Here is a 20,149-nt window from a genome sequence, read left to right on the forward strand (position 1 = left end):
GCTACAGAGCCTTCACAAAGTATTCATACCCCTTGACTTATTCCACATTTTGTTGTTTTACAGCCTGAATTCAAAACGAATTAAATAGATTTTTGTACTCACCCATCTACACACAATACCCCATAATGATAAAAACTTAAAACGTGTTTTTAGAAATTGTTGCCAATTTATTGGAAATAAAAAAACAGAAATATCTAATTTACTTTCAATATTCACACCCCCGAATCAATACTTTGTAGAAGCACCTTTGGTGGCAAGAACAGCTCTAGTTGTCTTGGGTATGTCTGTATCAGCTATGCATATCTGGATTTGGGGATTTTCTTCCATAATTTCTTGCAGATCTTCTCAAGCTCTGTTAAATTAGATGGGGATCAGTTGTGAACAGCAATCTTCAAGTATTCCCACAGATTTTCAATGGGATTCAAGTCTGGGCTTTGGCTGGTCCACTCAAGGACTTTCACATTCTTGTTCTGAAGCCATTCCAGCGTTGTTTTGGCTGTATGCTTCAGGTCATTGTCCTGTTGGAAAGATCACCTGTACTCCACACACAGAGATGCATAGAAAGCTCGCCCTCCATTTGGTAAAACCGACCACAACTTTATCCTCCTGATTCCTGCTTACAAGCAAAAATTAAAGCAGGAAGCACCAGTGACTCGGTCTATAAAAAAGTGGTCAGATGAAGCAGATGCTAAACTACTGGACTGTTTTGCTATTGTAACGGATTTGAAACAGCTAGCTTATTTAGCGGTGGTGCGCGCTAAATAGCGTTTCAATCGGTGACGTCACTTGCTCTGAGACCTTGAAGTAGTAGTTCCCCTTGCTCTGCAAGGGCCGTGGCTTTTGTGGAGCGATGGGTAACGATGCTTCGTGGGTGACTGTTGTTGATGTGTGCAGAGGGTCCCTGGTTCGCGCCCGGGTATGGGCGAGGGGACGGTCTAAAGTTATACTGTTACACTATCACAGACTGGAACATGTTCTGGGATTCTTCCGATGACATTGAGGAGTACATCACATCAGTCACTGGCTTTATCAATAAGTGCCCATCGTCCCCAAAGTGACCGTACGTACATACCCCAAACAGAAGCCAGGGATTACAGGCAACATTCACACTGAGCTAAAGGTAGAGCTGCCGCTTTCAAGGTGCAGGACTCTAACCCGGAAGCTTACAAGAAATCCTGCTATGCCCTGCGATGAACCATCAAACAGGCAAAGCGTCAATACAGGGCTAAGATTGAATCATACTATACCGGCTCCAATGCTCGTCTTATGTGGCAGGGCTCGCAAACTATTACAGACTACAAAGGGAAGCACAGCCGCGAGCTGCCCAGTGACACGAGCCTACCAGACGAGCTAAATCACTTCTACAGTGCCTTGCGAAAGTATTCGGCCCCCTTGTACTTTGCGACCTTTAGCCACATTTCAGGCTTCAAACATAAAGATATAAAACTGTATTTTTTTGTGAAGAATCAACAACAAGTGGGACACAATCATGAAGTGGAACGACATTTATTGGATATTTCAAACTTTTTTAACAAATCAAAAACTGAAAAATTGGGCGTGCAAAATTATTCAGCCCCCTTAAGTTAATACTTTGTAGCGCCACCTTTTGCTGCGATTACAGCTGTAAGTCGCTTGGGGTATGTCTCTATCAGTTTTGCACATCGAGATACTGACATTTTTTCCCATTCCTCCTTGCAAAACAGCTCGAGCTCAGTGAGGTTGGATGGAGAGCATTTGTGAACAGCAGTTTTCAGTTCTTTCCACAGATTCACGATTGGATTCAGGTCTGGACTTTGACTTGGCCATTCTAACACCTGGATATGTTTATTTTTGAACCATTCCATTGTAGATTTTGCTTTATGTTTTGGATCATGGTCTTGTTGGAAGACAAATCTCCATCCCAGTCTTAGGTCTTTTGCAGACTCCATCAGGTTTTCTTCCAGAATGGTCCTGTATTTGGCTCCATCCATCTTCCCATCAATTTTAACCATCTTCCCTGTCCCTGCTGAAGAAAAGCAGGCCCAAACCATGATGCTGCCACCACCATGTTTGACAGTGGGGATGGTGTGTTCAGGGTGATGAGCTGTGTTGCTTTTACGCCAAACATAACATTTTGCATTGTTGCCAAAAAGTTCAATTTTGGTTTCATCTGACCAGAGCACCTTCTTCCACATGCTTGGTGTGTCTCCCAGGTGGCTTGTGGCAAACTTTAAACAACACTTTTTATGGATATCTTTAAGAAATGGCTTTCTTCTTGCCACTCTTCCATAAAGGCCAGATTTGTGCAATATACGACTGATTGTTGTCCTATGGACAGAGTCTCCCACCTCAGCTGTAGATCTCTGCAGTTCATCCAGAGTGATCATGGGCCTCTTGGCTGCATCTCTGATCAGTCTTCTCCTTGTATGAGCTGAAAGTTTAGAGGGACGGCCAGGTCTTGGTAGATTTGCAGTGGTCTGATACTCCTTCCATTTCAATATTATCGCTTGCACAGTGCTCCTTGGGATGTTTAAAGCTTGGGAAATCTTTTTGTATCCAAATCCGGCTTTAAACTTCTTCACAACAGTATCTCGGACCTGCCTGGTGTGTTCCTTGTTCTTCATGATGCTCTCTGCGCTTTTAACGGACCTCTGAGACTATCACAGTGCAGGTGCATTTATACGGAGACCTGATTACACACAGGTGGATTGTATTTATCATAATTAGTCATTTAGGTCAACATTGGATCATTCAGAGATCCTCACTGAACTTCTGGAGAGAGTTTGCTGCACTGAAAGTAAAGGGGCTGAATAATTTTGCACGGCCAATTTTTCAGTTTTTGATTTGTTAAAAAAGTTTGATATATCCAATAAATGTCGTTCCACTTCATGATTGTGTCCCACTTGTTGTTGATTCTTCACAAAAAAATACAGTTTTATATCTTTATGTTTGAAGCCTGAAATGTGGCAAAAGGTCGCAAAGTTCAAGGGGGCCGAATACTTTCGCAAGGCACTGTATGTTCGCGTCCAGGTAAGCAACACTGAGGCATGCATGAGAGCATCAGTTGTTCCGGATGACTGTGTGATCACGCTCTCCGTAGCCGGCGTGACTAAGACCATTAAACAGGTCAACGTACACAAGGCTGTGGGGCCAGACGGATTACCAGAACGTGTGCTCTGGGCATGTGCTGACCAACTGGCAGGTGTCTTCACTGACATTTTCAACATGTCCCTGATTGAGTCTGTAATACCAACATGTTTCAAGCAGACCACCATAGTCCCTGCGCACAAGAACACAAAGGCAACCTGCCTAAATGACTACAGACCCGTAGCACTCACGTCCGTAGCCATGAAGTGCTTTGAAAGGCTGGTAATTGCTGACATCAACACCATCATCCCAGAAATCCTATTTGTATACCGCCAAAACAGATCCACAGATGATGTAATCTCCATTCCACTCCACACTGCCCTTTCCCACCTGGACAAAAGGAACAATTATATGAGATTGCTATTCATTGACTACAGCTCAGCGTTTAACACCATAGCACCCTGAAAGCGTATCACTAAGTTAAGGATCCTGGGACTAAACACCTCCCTCTGCAACTGGATCCTGGAATTCCTGACGGGCAGCCCCCAGGTGGTGAGGGTAGGTAGCAACACAACTGCCATGCTGATCCCCAACACTGGAGCCCCCAGGGGTGTGTGCTCAGTCCCCTCCTGTACTCCCTGTTCATCCAAGACTGCATGGCCAGGCACGACACCAACACCATCATCAAGTTTGCAGATGACACAACAGTGGTAGACCTGATCACCGGCATCGACGAGACAGCCTATAGGAGGAGGTCAGAGACCTGGCCGGGTGGTGCCAGAATAACAACCTATCCCTCAACGTAACCAAGACTAAGGAGATGATTGTGGACTACAGGAAAAGGAGGACCGAGTATGCCCCCATTCTCATCAACGGTTTAGTAGTGGAGCAGGTTGAGTGTTTCAAGTTCCTTGGTGTCCACATCACCAACAAACTAGAATGGTCCAAACACACCAAGACAGTCGTGAAGAGGGCACGACAAAGCCTATTCCCCCTCAGGACACTACAAAGATTTGGCATGGGTCCTGAGATCCTCAAAAGGTTCTACAGCTGCAACATCGAGAACTGGTTGCATCACTGCCTGGTAGGGCAATTGCTCGGCCTCCGACCGCTAGGCACTATAGCGGGTAGTGCGTATGGCCCAGTACCTCACTGGGGCCAAGCTTCCTGACGTCCAGGACCTATATAGGCGGTGTCAGAGGAAAGCCCAAAAAATTGTCACTCCAGTCAACCCTAGTCATAGACTGTTCTCTCTGCTACCGCACGGCAAGCGGTACCGGAGCGCCAAGTCCAGGACCAAAAGGCTCCTTAACAGCCATAAGCAGTAAGACTGCTGAACAATTAATCAAATGGCCACCCGGACTATTTACATTGCCCCCCCCCCCCCCCCCCCCCCCCCCCTTGGTTTTTACACTGATGCTACTCACTGTTTATCTATGCATAGTCCCTTTACAAACTAACCTGTACCCCCGCACATTGACACGGTACCGGTACCCCCTGTATACAGCCTCGTTATTGTTATGTAATTTTTACTTTAGTATATTTTGTAAATATTTTCTTAACTCTATTTCTTAAACTGCGTTATTGGTTAAGGGCTTGTAAGTAAGCATTTCACGGTAAGGTCTACACCTGTTGTATTCGGCACATGTGACAAATACAATTTGATTTGATTTAACTCCTCAATCCTGCTTAGTAGGATACCCATCATGTGTGGCCAATTATTAGGTGTGGCCAACACACCTGAACACACTGAAATTGACAAGAAAAACTACTGACTGTTGAGAATGAAGTTGATGGTAAACGTATACATACTGTATATTGAAAGGTTTGGATAGTACAACACAGTTTTGGGTCCAATTAACACAAATATAAAAGATGAAGATGATGCATTGAATTCAAAGACATGGCATCTTCACACACGCACACACACACACACACACACACACACACACACACACACACACACACACACACACAGGCTACATTATATGGGCATGGCCAGAGAGTGGCAGCAGAAGGTAGAAAAAGCCATAGAGTATAAAGTAGGCTATAGGTTTGATCCTGGCAGGATGTAGTATCTGAAGTACTTTAACATAAAATATAATGACTTTATCATTATTTTACAACCTATGTCTCGTCATCAAATAAGAGGGAATCTGTTAAAATTCCACTATGATTATTAAAGTACAATTGTTCTTTGATACTAAACTAATCAACTCCAAGTGGCTTAGCAACCACAAGAACACCGTCCCTGATTATGTGGCCTGATTACCAAAGCATTTACACCCAAAACTGCTTTCTCTCTCTAATGCTGCTGTCGATGAAACCCATTTAAATTACTCAAGTTGCCCAAGGGCAATCATTAAAAAGGGATTGACTTCCTCCAGGCAGATCAGATGGTGATTTACTGATTTTCTGCACTGAAATGAGGAGTAGTTTATAGAGAAGAAAATTGTAGTAACTGTTTCCTGCTTTACAGATTATACATTTAGATTAGTCCTGGAGATCAGAATGCATTCAATGCAGTTTGAGATATTTAATTCCCTCAAAAATATACACTATAGCTCTGGTATTAACGATGACATCCAATCCACTACAGTTTTATTGACCTAAGTTGCTCATGCAATCTCTTGTGATGCCTTTCTACGCTAAACTATAAGTGGTGTATATACAGTACGTACTTGGCTGTAGATTGCATTTGGATTACTGTTACAGAGCTATTTGGGTTGTTAATTGGATTTGTTCTGACATTTCTAGATTTCTTTGTAAAAAATATATATGTGTATTTATATATATAAAAAGAAAAACCCTTGAATGAGTAGGTGTGTCCAAACTTTTGACTGGTACTGTATATATATAAAAAAAAATAAAAAAAATGTGATATTTCATAGTTTTGATTTCTTCGCTATTATTCTACACTGTAGAATACAGCAAAAATGAAGAAAAACCCTTGAATGAGTAGGTGCGTCCAAACTTTTGACTGATACTGTATACTGTGTTGGGGCATGCTCCAACACTCAGACATAATTTACAAACGAAGCATTTTAGTTTAGTGAGTCCTCCAGATCAGAGGCTATAGGGATGACCAGGGATGTTCTCTGTTTAGTGAGTCCTCCAGATCAGAGGCTATAGGGATGACCAGGGATGTTCTCTGTTTAGTGAGTCCTCCAGATCAGAGGCTATAGGGATGACCAGGGATGTTCTCTGTTTAGTGAGTCCTCCAGATCAGAGGCTATAGGGATGACCAGGGATGTTCTCTGTTTAGTGAGTCCGCCAGATCCGAGGCTATAGGGATGACCAGGGATGTTCTCTGTTTAGTGAGTCCTCCAGATCAGAGGCTATAGGGATGACCAGGGATGTTCTCTGTTTAGTGAGTCCTCCAGATCAGAGGCTATAGGGATGACCAGGGATGTAATCTGTTTAGTGAGTCCGCCATATCAGAGGCTATAGGGATGACCAGGGATGTTCTCTGTTTAGTGAGTCTGCCATATCCGAGGCTATACGGATGACCAGGGATGTTCTCTGTTTAGTGAGTCCTCCAGATCAGAGGCTATAGGGATGACCAGGGATGTTCTCTGTTTAGTGAGTCCTCCAGATCAGAGGCTATAGGGATGACCAGGGATGTTCTCTGTTTAGTGAGTCCGCCATATCAGAGGCTATAGGGATGACCAGGGATGTTCTCTGTTTAGTGAGTCTGCCATATCCGAGGCTATACGGATGACCAGGGATGTTCTCTTGCTAAATGTGTGAATTGGACGATTTTCCTGTCAAAATGTAACGAGGACTTTTGAGTGTCAGGGAAAATGTGTGGAGTACATTATTTTCTAAGGAAAATATGCATAAGACCAATATGCAAGAAATAAAATAATAATATGACCTATTATTATTATTATATTAACTCTACTTCTGCATGCTTATTAAATCAAATAACAGTTTATTGGTTGCTTACACAGTTTAGCAGATATTATAGCAGGAGAAGCCACATGCTTATGTTACTAGCTCCTAACAATGCAGTATAATGTTAAATATTTGTGAACTTGTTGGACACTTTACTGCATTGTTAGGAGCTAGTAACATAAGCATGTGGCTTCTCCTGCTATAATATCTGTTAAACTGTGTAAGAAAACAATACACTTTTATTTGATTTAATAAGCATGCAGAAGTAGACTTAATATAATAATAATTATTATTATTAGTATTATTTAATTCCTTGCATGTTGGTCTTATGCATGTCATACATGAATCATGCATGTCTTATAATTGATATACAGTTGAAGTCAGAAGTTTACATACACTTAGGTTGGAGTCATTAAAACTCGTTTTTCAACCACTTAACACATTTCTTGTTAAAACCTGTTGAGTGTAGGGGGCAGTATTTTGATGTTTGGATGAAGAACGTACCCAAATTAAACTGCCTATTTCTCAGGCCTGGCAGCGAGAATATGCATATAATTGTCAGATTAGGATAGAAAACACTCTAAAGTTTCCAAAACTGTCAAAATATTGTCTGTGAGTATAACAGAACTGATATTGCAGGCGAAAACCTGAGGAAAATCCAACTAGGAAGTGTCTCTTATTTTGAAAGCTCCCTGTTCCATTGCATGCCTTCCCTCCATTTAAAGGGATATCAACCAGATTCCTTTTCCTATGGCTTCCACATGGTCTGAACAGTCTTTAGACATAGTTTCAGGCTTTTATTCTGAAAAATTTGCAAGAAAGATCCCATCGCGTCAGTGGATGGCTGGGTGCCAGCAGCGTTTTGCATTCACCAATAGAGTGGAGCAGACATTTTCTCTCTCACTCCTATTGAAAAAGCTAAGGTCCAGCTGAAATATTATCGATTATATATTGTAAAAACAACCTGAGGGTTGATTATAAAAAACATTTGACATGTTTCTAAGAACTTTACGGAAACTATTTGGAATTTTCGTCTGGCCCGTCACATAATGCGCCAACAAAATTGAGGTATTTTGGATATAAAAATAATCTTTATGGAACAAAAGGAACATTTATTGTGTAACTGGGAGTCTCGTGAGTGAAAACATCCGAAGATCATCAAAAGTAAGCGATTCATTTTATTGCTTTTCTGACTTTCGTGACCAATCTACTTTGCTGCTAGCTGTTTGTAATGTTTTGTCTGCTGAGAGAGATGTCCTTACATAAACGCTTGGTATGCTTTCGCCGAAAAGCTTTTTTGAAATCTGATATGCCAGGTGGATTAACAACAAGCTAAACTATGTTTTGCTATATTGCACTTTTAATTTCATGAAAATTTAATATCAAGAAGCATCAAGAAGTTTAACAAACTACAGTTTTGGCAAGTCGGTTAGGACATCTACTTTGTGCATGACACATGCAATTTTCCAACAATTGTTTACAGACAGATTATTTCACTTATAATTCACTGTATCACAATTCTAGTGGGTCAGAAGTTTACGTACATTAAGTTGACTGTGCCTTTAAACAGCTTGGAAAATTCCAGAAAATTATGTCATGACTTTAGAAGCTTCTGATAGGCTTATTGACATCATTTGAGTCAATTGGAGGTGTACCTGTGGATGTATTTCAAGGCCTACCTTCAAACTCAGTGCCTCTTTGCTTGACATCATGGGAAAATCAAACGATATCAGCCAAGACCTCAGAAAAAAATGTGTAGACCTCCACAAGTCTGGTTCTTTCACGCCTTCTGCCAAAGTCGGTTCCTCTCCTTTTTCGGGCGGTGTTCGGCGGTCGCCGTCAACGGTCTTCTAGTCATCGCCGATCCATTTCTCATTTTCCATTTGTCTTGTCTTGTTTTCCCACACACCTGGTTTTCATTCCCTCTTTACGTGTTGTGTATTTAACCCTCTGTTCCCCCCATGTCTTTGTGTTGTATTGTTTGTTGTAATTTCTTGTGCACATGTTGACTGGTGCGCGTCGGGTTTTGTACCCAAGTTGTTGTATTCTTAATGCCATTGGTTTTGGAATTAAACTGCTCCGGCTATTACCCAGTTCTGCTCTCCTGCGTCTGACTTCCCTGCCACCAGTTACGCACCCCTTACAGGTTCATCCTTGAGAGCCGAAGAACACTATCCCAACCTTGAAGTACAGGGGTGGCAGCATCATGTTGTGGGGGTGCTTTGCTGCAGGAGGGACTGGTGTACTTCACAAAATGTATGGCATCACGAGGAAGGACAATTTTGTGGATATATTGAGGCAACATCTCAAGACATCAGTTAAAGCTTGGTCACAAATGGTTCTTCCAAATCGACAATGACCCCAAGCATAGTTCCAAAGTTGTGGCAAAACGGCTTACGGGCAACAAAGTCAAGGTATTGGAGTGGCCATCACAAAGCCCTGACCTCAATCCTATAGAAAATGTGTGGGAGCAAGGAGGCCAACAAACCTGACTCAGTTACACCAGCTCTGTCAGGAGCTGACAGGCTACCCGAAACGTTTTGGAAACGTCCAAGGCTAGCCGAAACGTTTGACCCAGGTTGAACAATTTAAAGACGATTGAGTGTATGTAAACATCTAACCCACTGGGAATGTGATGAAAGAAATAAAAGCTGAAATAAATCATTCTCTCTACTATTATTCTGACCTAAGACGGAATTTTTACTAGGATTAAATGTCAAGAAATGTGAAAAACTGAGTTTAAATGTATTTGGCCAAGGTGTATGTAAACTTCCGACTTCAACTGTTTTATACCAACCTGGTCTCATCGCATTTCGTATTATTCTGTACATAAAAACGCTATGCAAGTATGATCTGTTCTGTTTCATATGGTATGTATTAGTTTGTAGATGTCCATCACCCGTTTAATTTAATATGTTGCGAATTACAATTCGTATAATACTATACATTTCAGAAAGTATTCCAACCCCTTGGCTTTTCCCACATTTTGTTGTGTTACAGCCTAATTCTAAAATTGATTAAATCATTTTTTTCTTCATCAATCTACACACAATACCACATAAGAGAAAGTAAAAACTGTTTTTTAGAAATGTCACATTTACATAAGCATTCAGACCCTTTGGCAGCGATTACAGCCTCGAGTCTTCTTGGGTATGACGCTACAAGCTTGGCACAACAGTATTTGGGGAGTTTCTCCCATTCTTCTCTGCAGATCCTCTTAAGCTCTGTCAGGTTGGATGGGGAGTTCTTCTGCACAGCTATTTTCAGGTTTCTCCAGAGATGTTCGATCAGGTTCAAGTCGGGGCTCTGGCTGGGCCACTCAAGGTCATTCAGAGACTTGTCCTGAAGCCGCTCCTGCGTTGTTTTGACTGTGTGCTTTGGGTTGTTGTCCTGTTGGAAGGTGAACCGTCGCCCCTGTCTGACATCCTGAGCGCTTTGGAGCAGGTTTTTATCAAGGACCTCTCTGTACTTTTCTCCATTCATCTTTCCCTCAATCTAGACCAGTCTCCCTGTCACTGAAAATCATCCCCCCAGCATGATGCTGCCACCACAATGCTTCACCGTAGGGATGGTGCTAGGTTTCCTCCAGACGTGACACTTGGCATTCAGGTTTTTATCAAGGATCTCTCTGTACTTTTCTCCATTCATCTTTCCCTCAATCCAGACTAGTCTCCCTGTCGCTGAAAAACATCTCCCCAGCATGATGCTGACACCATGCGTCACCTTAGGGATTGTGCCAGGTTTCCTCCAGACGTGATGCTTGGCATTCAGGCCAAAAAGTTCCATCTTGGTTTCATCAGACCAGAGAATCTTGTTTCTCATGGTCTGAGAGTCCATTAAGTCCCTTTTGGCAAACCCCAAGCGGGCTGTCATGTGCCTTTTACTGAGGAGTGGCTTCCATCTGGCCTCTCTACCATAAAGGCCTGATTGGTGGAATGCTGCAGAGATGGTTGTCCTTCTGGAAGGTTCTCCCATCTCCAAAGAGAAACTCTAGAGCTCTGTCAGAGTGACCATTGGGTTCTTGGTCACCTCCTTGACCAAGGCCCTTCCCCCAATTGCTCAGTTTGGCAAAGCGGCCAGCTCTAGGAAGAGTCTTGGTGGTTCCAAACGTCTTCCATTTAAGGATGATGGAGGCCACTGTTATTGGGGACCTTCAATGCTGCAGAAATGTTTTAGTACCCTTTCCCAGATCTGTGCCTCAACGCAATCCTGTCTCGCAGCTCTATGGACAATTCCTTCGACCTCGACCAGGTCCTTCGACCTGGCTTTTGCTCTGACAAGAACTGTCAACTGTGGGACCTTATATAGACAGGTGTGTGCCTTTCCAAATCATGTCAAATCAATTGAATTTACCACAGGTGGACTCCAATCAAGTTGTAGAAACATCTCATGGATGATCAATGGAAACAGGATGCACCTGAGCTAAATTTGGTGTCTCGTAGCAAAGGGTCTGAATACTTAAGTAAATAAGGTATTTTTGTTTTTATTTGTAATATATTTGCACCAAAAAAAGAAGAATCTTTTACATTGTGGGTTATTTTGTGTAGACTGATGAGTATACATTTTTTTAAATGTATTTTGGATTAAGGCTGTAATAAAATGGCTGTAATAAAAGGCCATAAAAGTCTCATATAATATGTTGAAAAGGGGAAGGGGTCTGAATACTTTCTGAATGCACTGTATGTTCCGAATCTGAAAAATCTACAATATGTTAAGAATTCTCAAAATGTACTATATGTTACGAATTTGCAAAACGTATGATATGATATGAATTCTAGATAGGTAGCTAGGTAGCTAATGTTAGTTTGCTGGCTAAAGTTAGTCAGGCTAGGGGTTAGGGGCTAGGGTTAAGGTTAAGATTAAAGTTAAGTTTAGGAGTTAGGTTAAAGGGTTAAGGTTACGGGACTGGCTAGCTAAAACGGTTAAGGTTAGTGTTAGGGGAAGGCTTAGCTAACATGCTAAGTAGTTGCAAAGTAGCAAAAAAGTAGTTAGTAGTTGAAACATTGCTAATTAGCTAAAATGCTAAAGTTGTCCATGAGGAGATTCAAACTGAGGAGATTAGGAGATTCATACGTTTGAGTTGTTAGACGTTCGTGTTGTACACCCACCCATCTACAAGTGTGCTGTCTTAATTTGACCCGTTTCTCACAGCTGGAAAATAATATTGCAGCAACGGGAAGTTATTATGTGCATTATAATTCATGAACATTTTTGTAGAGGTTGATATATTTTTTGTCAGGGCAAATCAAGTCTGACATTTTTAAGTGGAAATTACAAACCTTGGAAGCCTTTTTAAACACTACCTGCAGCGCAGAAAAATTATCTGTGACAACAGAGTGATCTAATTACGATAGCAAATTAGTAATTGCACAGACATTGAAGTTGCATTAGGCAGATTGAAAAAGCCTGATTAACAAGAATCACTAAAATGTCCCGGAGTAGCACTTTGCCAAAAAGCTGCCTGTCGCACCATCTGACTGAAATAACGAGGAACAACCAACAGCTTGTTAATTGCATAATCTATAATAATAGTACATGCCAGATGTGATGGGTTACTGGTGTTTCCATCTCTCTCTTGTTTCCAGGCTGACGATTTGCTGCTGCTACACTACTTGCAGACACAATGGGTAATTTTACATTTGCAATTTTAGAGCTGAAGTGAGTTGACAATCAGTGCAGGGACGGCAGGGCCATGCTTCTCTAGACTACCTCTGTTTCTACTCAGTGGGTAATGAGGAACTGTGGTTGTAATCGACCCCAGTGACTCCCTGGTATTGAAACCCAACTATTTCCAAAATAAGGAAGGGAAGTGATTCAGTAGAGTTCTCTCGGCAATGCTTTTGCTCTTGAAAAACAAACAAACAAACCAACAAAACAACTGGAAAAATGATCACAATAACAAAACAAACTTGAGAGTATTCTGTTGTGAAAGATCAGGTCCATCCTGAAAGAGGAAATTGCATCCACTAAATGTATGAAGGGGATTGCACTGGTATACAGAGGCTTTGCTCAAAGAATAAGTTAGTGACTATCTGGCATGAAGTATAGTCATGTGAAGTGTACAGTACACCTGCCGATAGAGAATTGATCATTCTACTCAGGTAGTAGTAGTATCTTCTGTCAGATATCAATTCACTGGGAGATGCTGATATGTGGAGTCTCTTGGCAATTGATACAGTCTCAGACCCACCGGGGACTGCAGAGTCAAAGCTCCCACCCAGAATCTGTCCAGAATAAATTAACATTCAGCAGCTTTGTCCATCCTATACTGTACCTTGCTATTATCTGTTGGAGGTTGTGTTGTGTCTACTGCACTGCCTCCCATATAGCTCCTTTTAGTTTGTGTGGCTATCTATCCACATACCGCCTCCTATGCTTTTCTGCTAACCAATGTGTATTCCTATAAAATACAAGATAATACAATATTTACTGTGACATACTGTACTTTAAAAAAATGTTTTACTGGCTGCCAGGAAATTACCTGAAGAGAAAAAAACCTGGAATGTTTTACAGTGTAGAATTATGACACTTCACAGGGCTGGGCAATGGAGTGAGTGACAAAAAGCATGAAGAATATCAAACAGATGCAAGCAGAGCTGCCTAGTCCTCTTCTGTATTGTGTCTAGTGCAGCTTGGGCGAGCCACCGTCTGTCGTTTTACTGTAAAGGAGAGTCTAGTTAATTAAAAAACATTTTTTTGGTCCACAGACAGCATTTGCTTCCTTTCTATCACTGTGGTCCCCTAAGCTTGTAATATAATATATGCCATTTAGCAGACACTTCTATCCAAAGCAATTTACAGTCATGCGTGCATACATTTATTTTAATGTATGGATGGTCCTGGGAATCGAACCTACTACCCTGCCGTTACAAGCGCCACGCTCTACAATCATAATATCTCAGGAAGCTATCTAATTAAACATACAGTATATACTGTCTGCTGGAAACACTGGGGAATAGTCAGCTAATCCATCCAAGCATAGTCTTTCACTTCAATAAAAAAATAATCAGTCCGTAGTTATACTCCACATTATCCAACAGTGCAGGGAATCGACCTGTCATTAAATAGTCTCCCTAGGCGAACAGGTTGCCCCCCCCATGTAAACAATGTTCCAGCATAGGTCTGGGATTTCCGAGACTAGTCGTTGGCAATCATGAATTCCCTATTTGGTATATATTGTTAGGGATGTGTGTTGTAAAGACAAATATATGATATTGTCACGGTCAGTTTGAAGAATGATATTGTTTTCCTGCACAAACATGTGAGTGTGTGAGTGAGTGAGTGTGTGTGTGTGTGTGTGTGTGTGTGTGTGTGTGTGTGTGTGTGTGTGTGTGTGTGTGTGTGTGTGTGTGTGTGTGTGTGTGTGTATGTGTGTGTGTGTGTGTGTGTGTGTGTTTATCTTCTACTTCACAGCATTGACTGTACTATTGCCCCATGACCCTATCAGGGAGATGCAGAGCCAGAAAGCGTAGTGGAATAGAACTAGGAATGGAACCTGTTTGAGATCAATAAGCCCAAAGCATGGTCTCTCCCTGTACATGTTCTTGTGTGCTGCATGTTCATGTGGCCTTGAAGGACCTTGAAACCGGTGTGGTATAATTTAATCCCACCCAACTGAATACAGTGCCTTGCAAAACCCTCCTTGGATTTCTACACAATTTATTGTGTTACAAAGTGGGATTAAAATGAATTTAATTTTAATTTTTTGTCAACACTCTACACAAAATACTCTATAATGTCAAAGTGGAAGAACATTTATAAATTTTTTTAAAGATTAACCGAAATGTTCTAAAATGTAGGCGTTGCGTAAGTATTCAGCTCCCTGAGTCAATGCATGTTAGAAACGCCTTTGGCAGTGATCACAGCTGTGAGTCTTCTTGGGTAAGTCTCTACGAACTTTAAACACCTGGATTGTGCAATATTAGCCCATTAGCCTATTATTATTTTCATAATTCCCCAGTATTTGCCGATGTCAAGCATACCCATACCATGATGCAGCCACCACCATGCTGGACAATAAGAAGGCAATTATGTGTTACGTTGCGTTAGATTTGTCCCAAACATAAGGCTTTGCATTCAGTCCAAAATGTGTACTCCTTTGCCATCATTTTTTGCAGTATTACTTTAGTGCCTTGTTGCATGCAAGATGCATGTCAATCAAGTCATTATTGTGGAGTCACTACAATGTTGTTGATCTATCCTGAGTTTTCTCCCATCACTGCCATTGCTCTGTAATTGTTTTTAAATCACCAATGGCCTCATGGTAACATCCCTGAGCCATTTCAGTCCTGTCCTGCAGCTCAGTTCAGAAGGACGACTGTATCTTCGATGTGTCTGGATGGTTTAATATATAATCCACAGCATAATTATTAATTTAACCAGGATTAAAGACCTATTCAATGTCTGATTTGGTATTGTTACCCAACTACCAATCACTATCCTTCTTTATGAGGCTTTTGAAAATCTCCTTGGTCTTTGTAGTTGAATCTGTGCTTAAATTCCAATACTTAACTGATGGTATTGGGGACAGAGGAAAGGTTAGTCATTCAAAAATCATGTCAGCCCCTATTATTTCACACAGAGTGAGTCAATGTCATTTTACCCCTGAACTAATTCAGGCTTGCCTGAGCAAAGGGGCTGAATACCTATGCAATGACTATATTTTAGTTATCACATTTTTACAAATAAAAAATAATAACACTTTTTCTTCCGCTTTGACATTACAGAGTATTTTGTGTAAATTGTTGACAAACAAATCTGATTAAATCTATTTTAATCCCACTTTGTAAACACAATAAAATGTAAACAAATCCAAGGAGTATGAATACTTTTGCAAGGCACTGTATGTGCCCGCTGGGCACACACTGGTTGAATCAACGTTGTTTCCACATCATTTCAATTAAAGTACGTTGAACCAACGTGGAATAGACATTGAATTGTTGGCTGTGCCCAGTGAGTCAATTGTTGAATTGTTTTCTGATGTGACAGTGTCCCTGTGGCTTGCCAACAGTTAGCCAGGGCCACAGCTTTTTCACAGGAAGAATGGACAGTATTTTTCACTTCCTGCGGTGACATCTTCTCCATTAACTTCTACCAGTCTCTCTCAGGTCCTATTCATGAGGTTAGTTTTGGGTAATTTTCATGTGCCCTTACACACCCTTTCATCATTAGTCATAGTGGAATGAGTACAGTGTTAAACCAGTTTGAATTAGCTATGCGTACAACACACTGGAGCTATATCCCTTCCAGACCAAATGTCCTTAGACATATCAAAATATATTAAATAAAATGAATGCGTGCATGTGAATATAAGACTTTGATTAGTACTAATTACCCTAACCCCATTACACTAATTAGGGCAATGATATTAGTCAAATGTACATATTTAGGCCAGAGTGAAAAGAGACCAAACAATGACTTTAATTATTCCACACACTTTTATTACTTTAACTTAGGCTACTTGCATTGTTTTCTATTGATATTTAAAATGACTTTGTTTACCAGTGCCACCTCCCTCACGCTGAAGGACCCTGTATCTTCAAACTTAGGTGAGCCGTTTCAGACTTGAATTCAGCTTCCAGCAAATCTGCTCTCCCATGGGGATCTGTGGTACTCTGCTCTGGTTACCACATTTAGAAGAGGAGATGGTAAGATGGTATGAGGCTATACAAATTCAATGTATTATCATTATTAGTGTATTATCATTTATCTATTCACATTGGGGCTCCCAATGTATTTTGCATGGCAACACTTGGCAGGTGATTGGTAATGTGTACTCTTGTTGAGGCTACTCGCAGACAAGAGGTCAAGGCATTTATGGCACAGGTGGTAGTGGACACACAGGTGGCAGTGGACACACAGGTGGTAGTGGACACACAGGTGGTAGTGGACACACAGGTGGTAGTGGACACACAGGTGGCAGTGGACACACAGGTGGTAGTGGACCCACAGGTGGTAGTGGACACACAGGTGGTCGTGGACACATAGGTGGTAGTGGACCCACAGGTGGTAGTGGACCCACAGGTGGTAGTGGACCCACAGGTGGTAGTGGACACACAGGTGGTAGTGGACACACAGGTGGCAGTGGACACACAGGTGGCAGTGGACACACAGGTGGCAGTGGACACACAGGTGGTAGTGGACACACAGGTGGTAGTGGACACACAGGTGGTAGTGGACCCACAGGTGGTAGTGGACCCACAGGTGGTAGTGGACACACAGGTGGTAGTGGACACACAGGTGGTAGTGGACACACAGGTGGTAGTGGACACACAGGTGGTAGTGGACACACAGGTGGTAGTGCACACACAGGTGGTAGTGCACACACAGGTGGTAGTGCACACACAGGTGGTAGTGCACACACAGGTGGTAGTGCACACACAGGTGGTACCACAAAGTTGCTGGTTCAAGTCCTGCCCATGGTGCTCTCCCACGACCTTATGCCTTTTGGTTACATAATTAAATAAATAAGAATAAGAATAGCTAGTGTAAAGTACAGTATATTGTACCTATTATGAAATAGTATCCCACAATCTGGTTATTAGGCTATGATATAAAATTAAATGGAATTAAATAAATATGATTCTACATATTTCCATAGCCTATACATTACATACCCTACACCCATTCAATTTCATTATTCATCCTTCTTTAAAACCACTTAATTAACTGTAATTAATAGCACATAAACTCTTTGTTAATACTGACATTTTTATTTTACCTTTATTTTAGCAGGGAGTCCCATTGAGATCAATGTCTATTTTATAAGGGAGCACTGCATACACAATTTCCAAATACAACATAATACAAATATACAAGATTTCAAACACACTCAAGAGAAACAATCACATTCCTCAGTAAAGAGGTCCCCAATCAATAATTTGAACTTTATGAAATGGTGCCATACTTAACCCTGCGTTCATTATGACCACGCGGAGGTACCTACAGAGCGCTCTGGATTCTACGAGAGGGAAGAGAACTGATGTACTGTATCAGCGCTAATCCGCTACATTGAGGCATGCGCTCGTTTCACTGGTAGAAAGTCAGGTATTATTTGGCGCAATAGTGGATGGGCTGCAACGTTTTCAGCAACGTGGATGCTCGGGCATCTAAACCTTTGATGTAAAGTGGACAATTTACGGAAGACATCCACAAAATGAAGACACTAGTGGTATGTTTTTTTTTTTTTTTTACTCTTGGAAAGAGCGAAGTTAAGGGGAAAATAGACATCTAGCCTACTTCTACAGTATCGTGCTGTTAGTCTTGTCTACTGTACTCTCCTGTTTAAACATGTTCCTCTCTCTCTATAACAATGGGTTGGATGATGGATTTAAAGATTAGAATTTAAAGAGTTCCAGAGCGTACAGCTGTCATTGTTTTTAAATCATAGAGCGCATCTGTTGTTTTGAGTAGGCCTAGTGGATGAGATGAGAAAAATGAAATGTAATCACAGAAAGAAGATATATGCTATTATTTGTCATCGCACAATCATTTTTCTAAGCTGTTAACAGAGTTTAAAATGTCTCATTTGTCATTATATTGTACAATAGAAATGCTATAAATAAGTCACTAAAGCGGCAATATGTAGCTTTTTGGGGAACCGACAAAATGAACATGGAAATATGAGATGGATCTGTCATTCTCTTTCAAAGCTAGTCTAAGAAGTGGTTCTGTGTGCACTATTTATATGCATCCCGTTCTTAAATTGAGTTATTTTTCGGTTTTGTTTAGGCCTAACAGCTTCAAACAGCTGAAAATACAATATTTTTGGTTATTGAAAATATATTTCACAGCTGTTTAGATGGTACAGTGAATCTCTACACTATACATTGAATTGTTTTGTCACATAAACTGAAATTAGGCGAACCTATAGTATACTGCTTTTTTATTCTTCTTGCAAACCGGTTGAGTACCTCATGATATAGCCTATTTTACCAATTCCCTCCATATTATAGTGCCATGGGGTTATCGGCATTATCGTTATTACCATGGGTACCATTCTTATGGTTGTGTACAACAACAGCTTCACCGAGACGTCAGAGTTTCATTCAGAGAAGCCCGGGAAAGCGCAGCCTAAACCACCAAGAGCCCTATCATCAACTCTAGAGGGCTACACTGGACTCATCAATCAACAGGTAAGCAGTAGGCTACACTGGACTCATCAATCAACAGGTAGGCTACACTGACTATTAGTGCTGGGTGATATGGCCAAAATATCATATCACTATATATATATATATATATATATATATATATATATATATATATATATATATATATATATATATATTTTTTTTTAATTACGGTATTGTTGTATTTGACAGTATTTTATGTTTTTGATAATAATAATAATAATAATAATAATAATAATAAAAGTTCAAAATATTCTTTATGAGTAGTTCATGACCCTAGGGTGGAAATTATAAGTGATTTCAATAGGGTTTTCTCCATTCTGAATGTTTTATATTGTTCAATCCAACTTCAAACAAAAAACACTTTCAGCATTTCAATACATTTCTGCATTTCCTGCACTTTTGTTATCATTTCCACACTGTACCCCACAGAGATGCATAATATGGGCAAAACAATCTAGGCTTAGTTAACTGGTGAACTATTGGAATCATGGAAATAGAATGTTTAATCTAATTCTATAGTTGGAATATAGTGGGCAGCACCTTAAATACAATGTTTGACATGACAACGAATGAATAAACCAGGAAGGAATTATTGACAGTGTCGGAGCTAAAGTGTTGGTCAGTGTTTCCAGGGAAACCTAGTTAGATGTTATATTACATGTTTTCTTACCTCGTGTAGCTAGTTAACATAATCATGCTTCGACTACTCCTCTCTGATTTGGAAGATACCATCGCGCAAAAAACATGCTTATCTAGGTCTCCACCAGCACTGGTACCAGGCTGTATTAGCTAGATAAGTTTGCTCTGACTTAGTACATTTAGCAAGCTAACACTTTATTCTAGACAGAACTTGCTAAGAAAAGACAAACAAGCAGACAGTAGTTTTCAGACAGTAAGATACACAAACTAATATTGTCATTATGCAGCAGGAGGAGAGGGAGAAAGAAGACTCAAGTAACAAACGGAGTAAAACCATAAAAACGTCCATTATATACGCCTGATTTGCATATCACATTTAACAAAACAAACATTGAAATACTGTTATACAAGGT

The 20,149-nt window shown here is 40.8% G+C and overlaps 2 protein-coding genes across 5 annotated transcripts in view; one reads left to right on the forward strand and one right to left on the reverse strand.

Annotated features, from left to right (window-relative positions):
• Positions 1-20,149, reverse strand: part of LOC110537194 (choline transporter-like protein 5-B) — a 93,221-nt gene that overhangs the window by 64,067 nt on the left and 9,005 nt on the right. The gene's annotated exons all lie outside the window — the stretch shown is intronic.
• The window catches only part of LOC110537039 (alpha-N-acetylgalactosaminide alpha-2,6-sialyltransferase 5), a 39,199-nt gene continuing 36,987 nt past the window's right edge, over positions 17,938-20,149 (forward strand). Inside the window, exons 1-2 of the mRNA XM_036944295.1 lie at positions 17,938-18,133; positions 18,918-19,097. Of these exons, the coding sequence (XP_036800190.1) occupies positions 18,119-18,133; positions 18,918-19,097 (195 nt within the window). The 5' untranslated portion in view covers positions 17,938-18,118. The remainder of the gene's footprint in view (positions 18,134-18,917; positions 19,098-20,149) is intronic.

The sequence above is a fragment of the Oncorhynchus mykiss genome, chromosome 1 (genome assembly GCF_013265735.2).
Source record: "Oncorhynchus mykiss isolate Arlee chromosome 1, USDA_OmykA_1.1, whole genome shotgun sequence".
Taxonomy (NCBI): domain Eukaryota; kingdom Metazoa; phylum Chordata; class Actinopteri; order Salmoniformes; family Salmonidae; genus Oncorhynchus; species Oncorhynchus mykiss.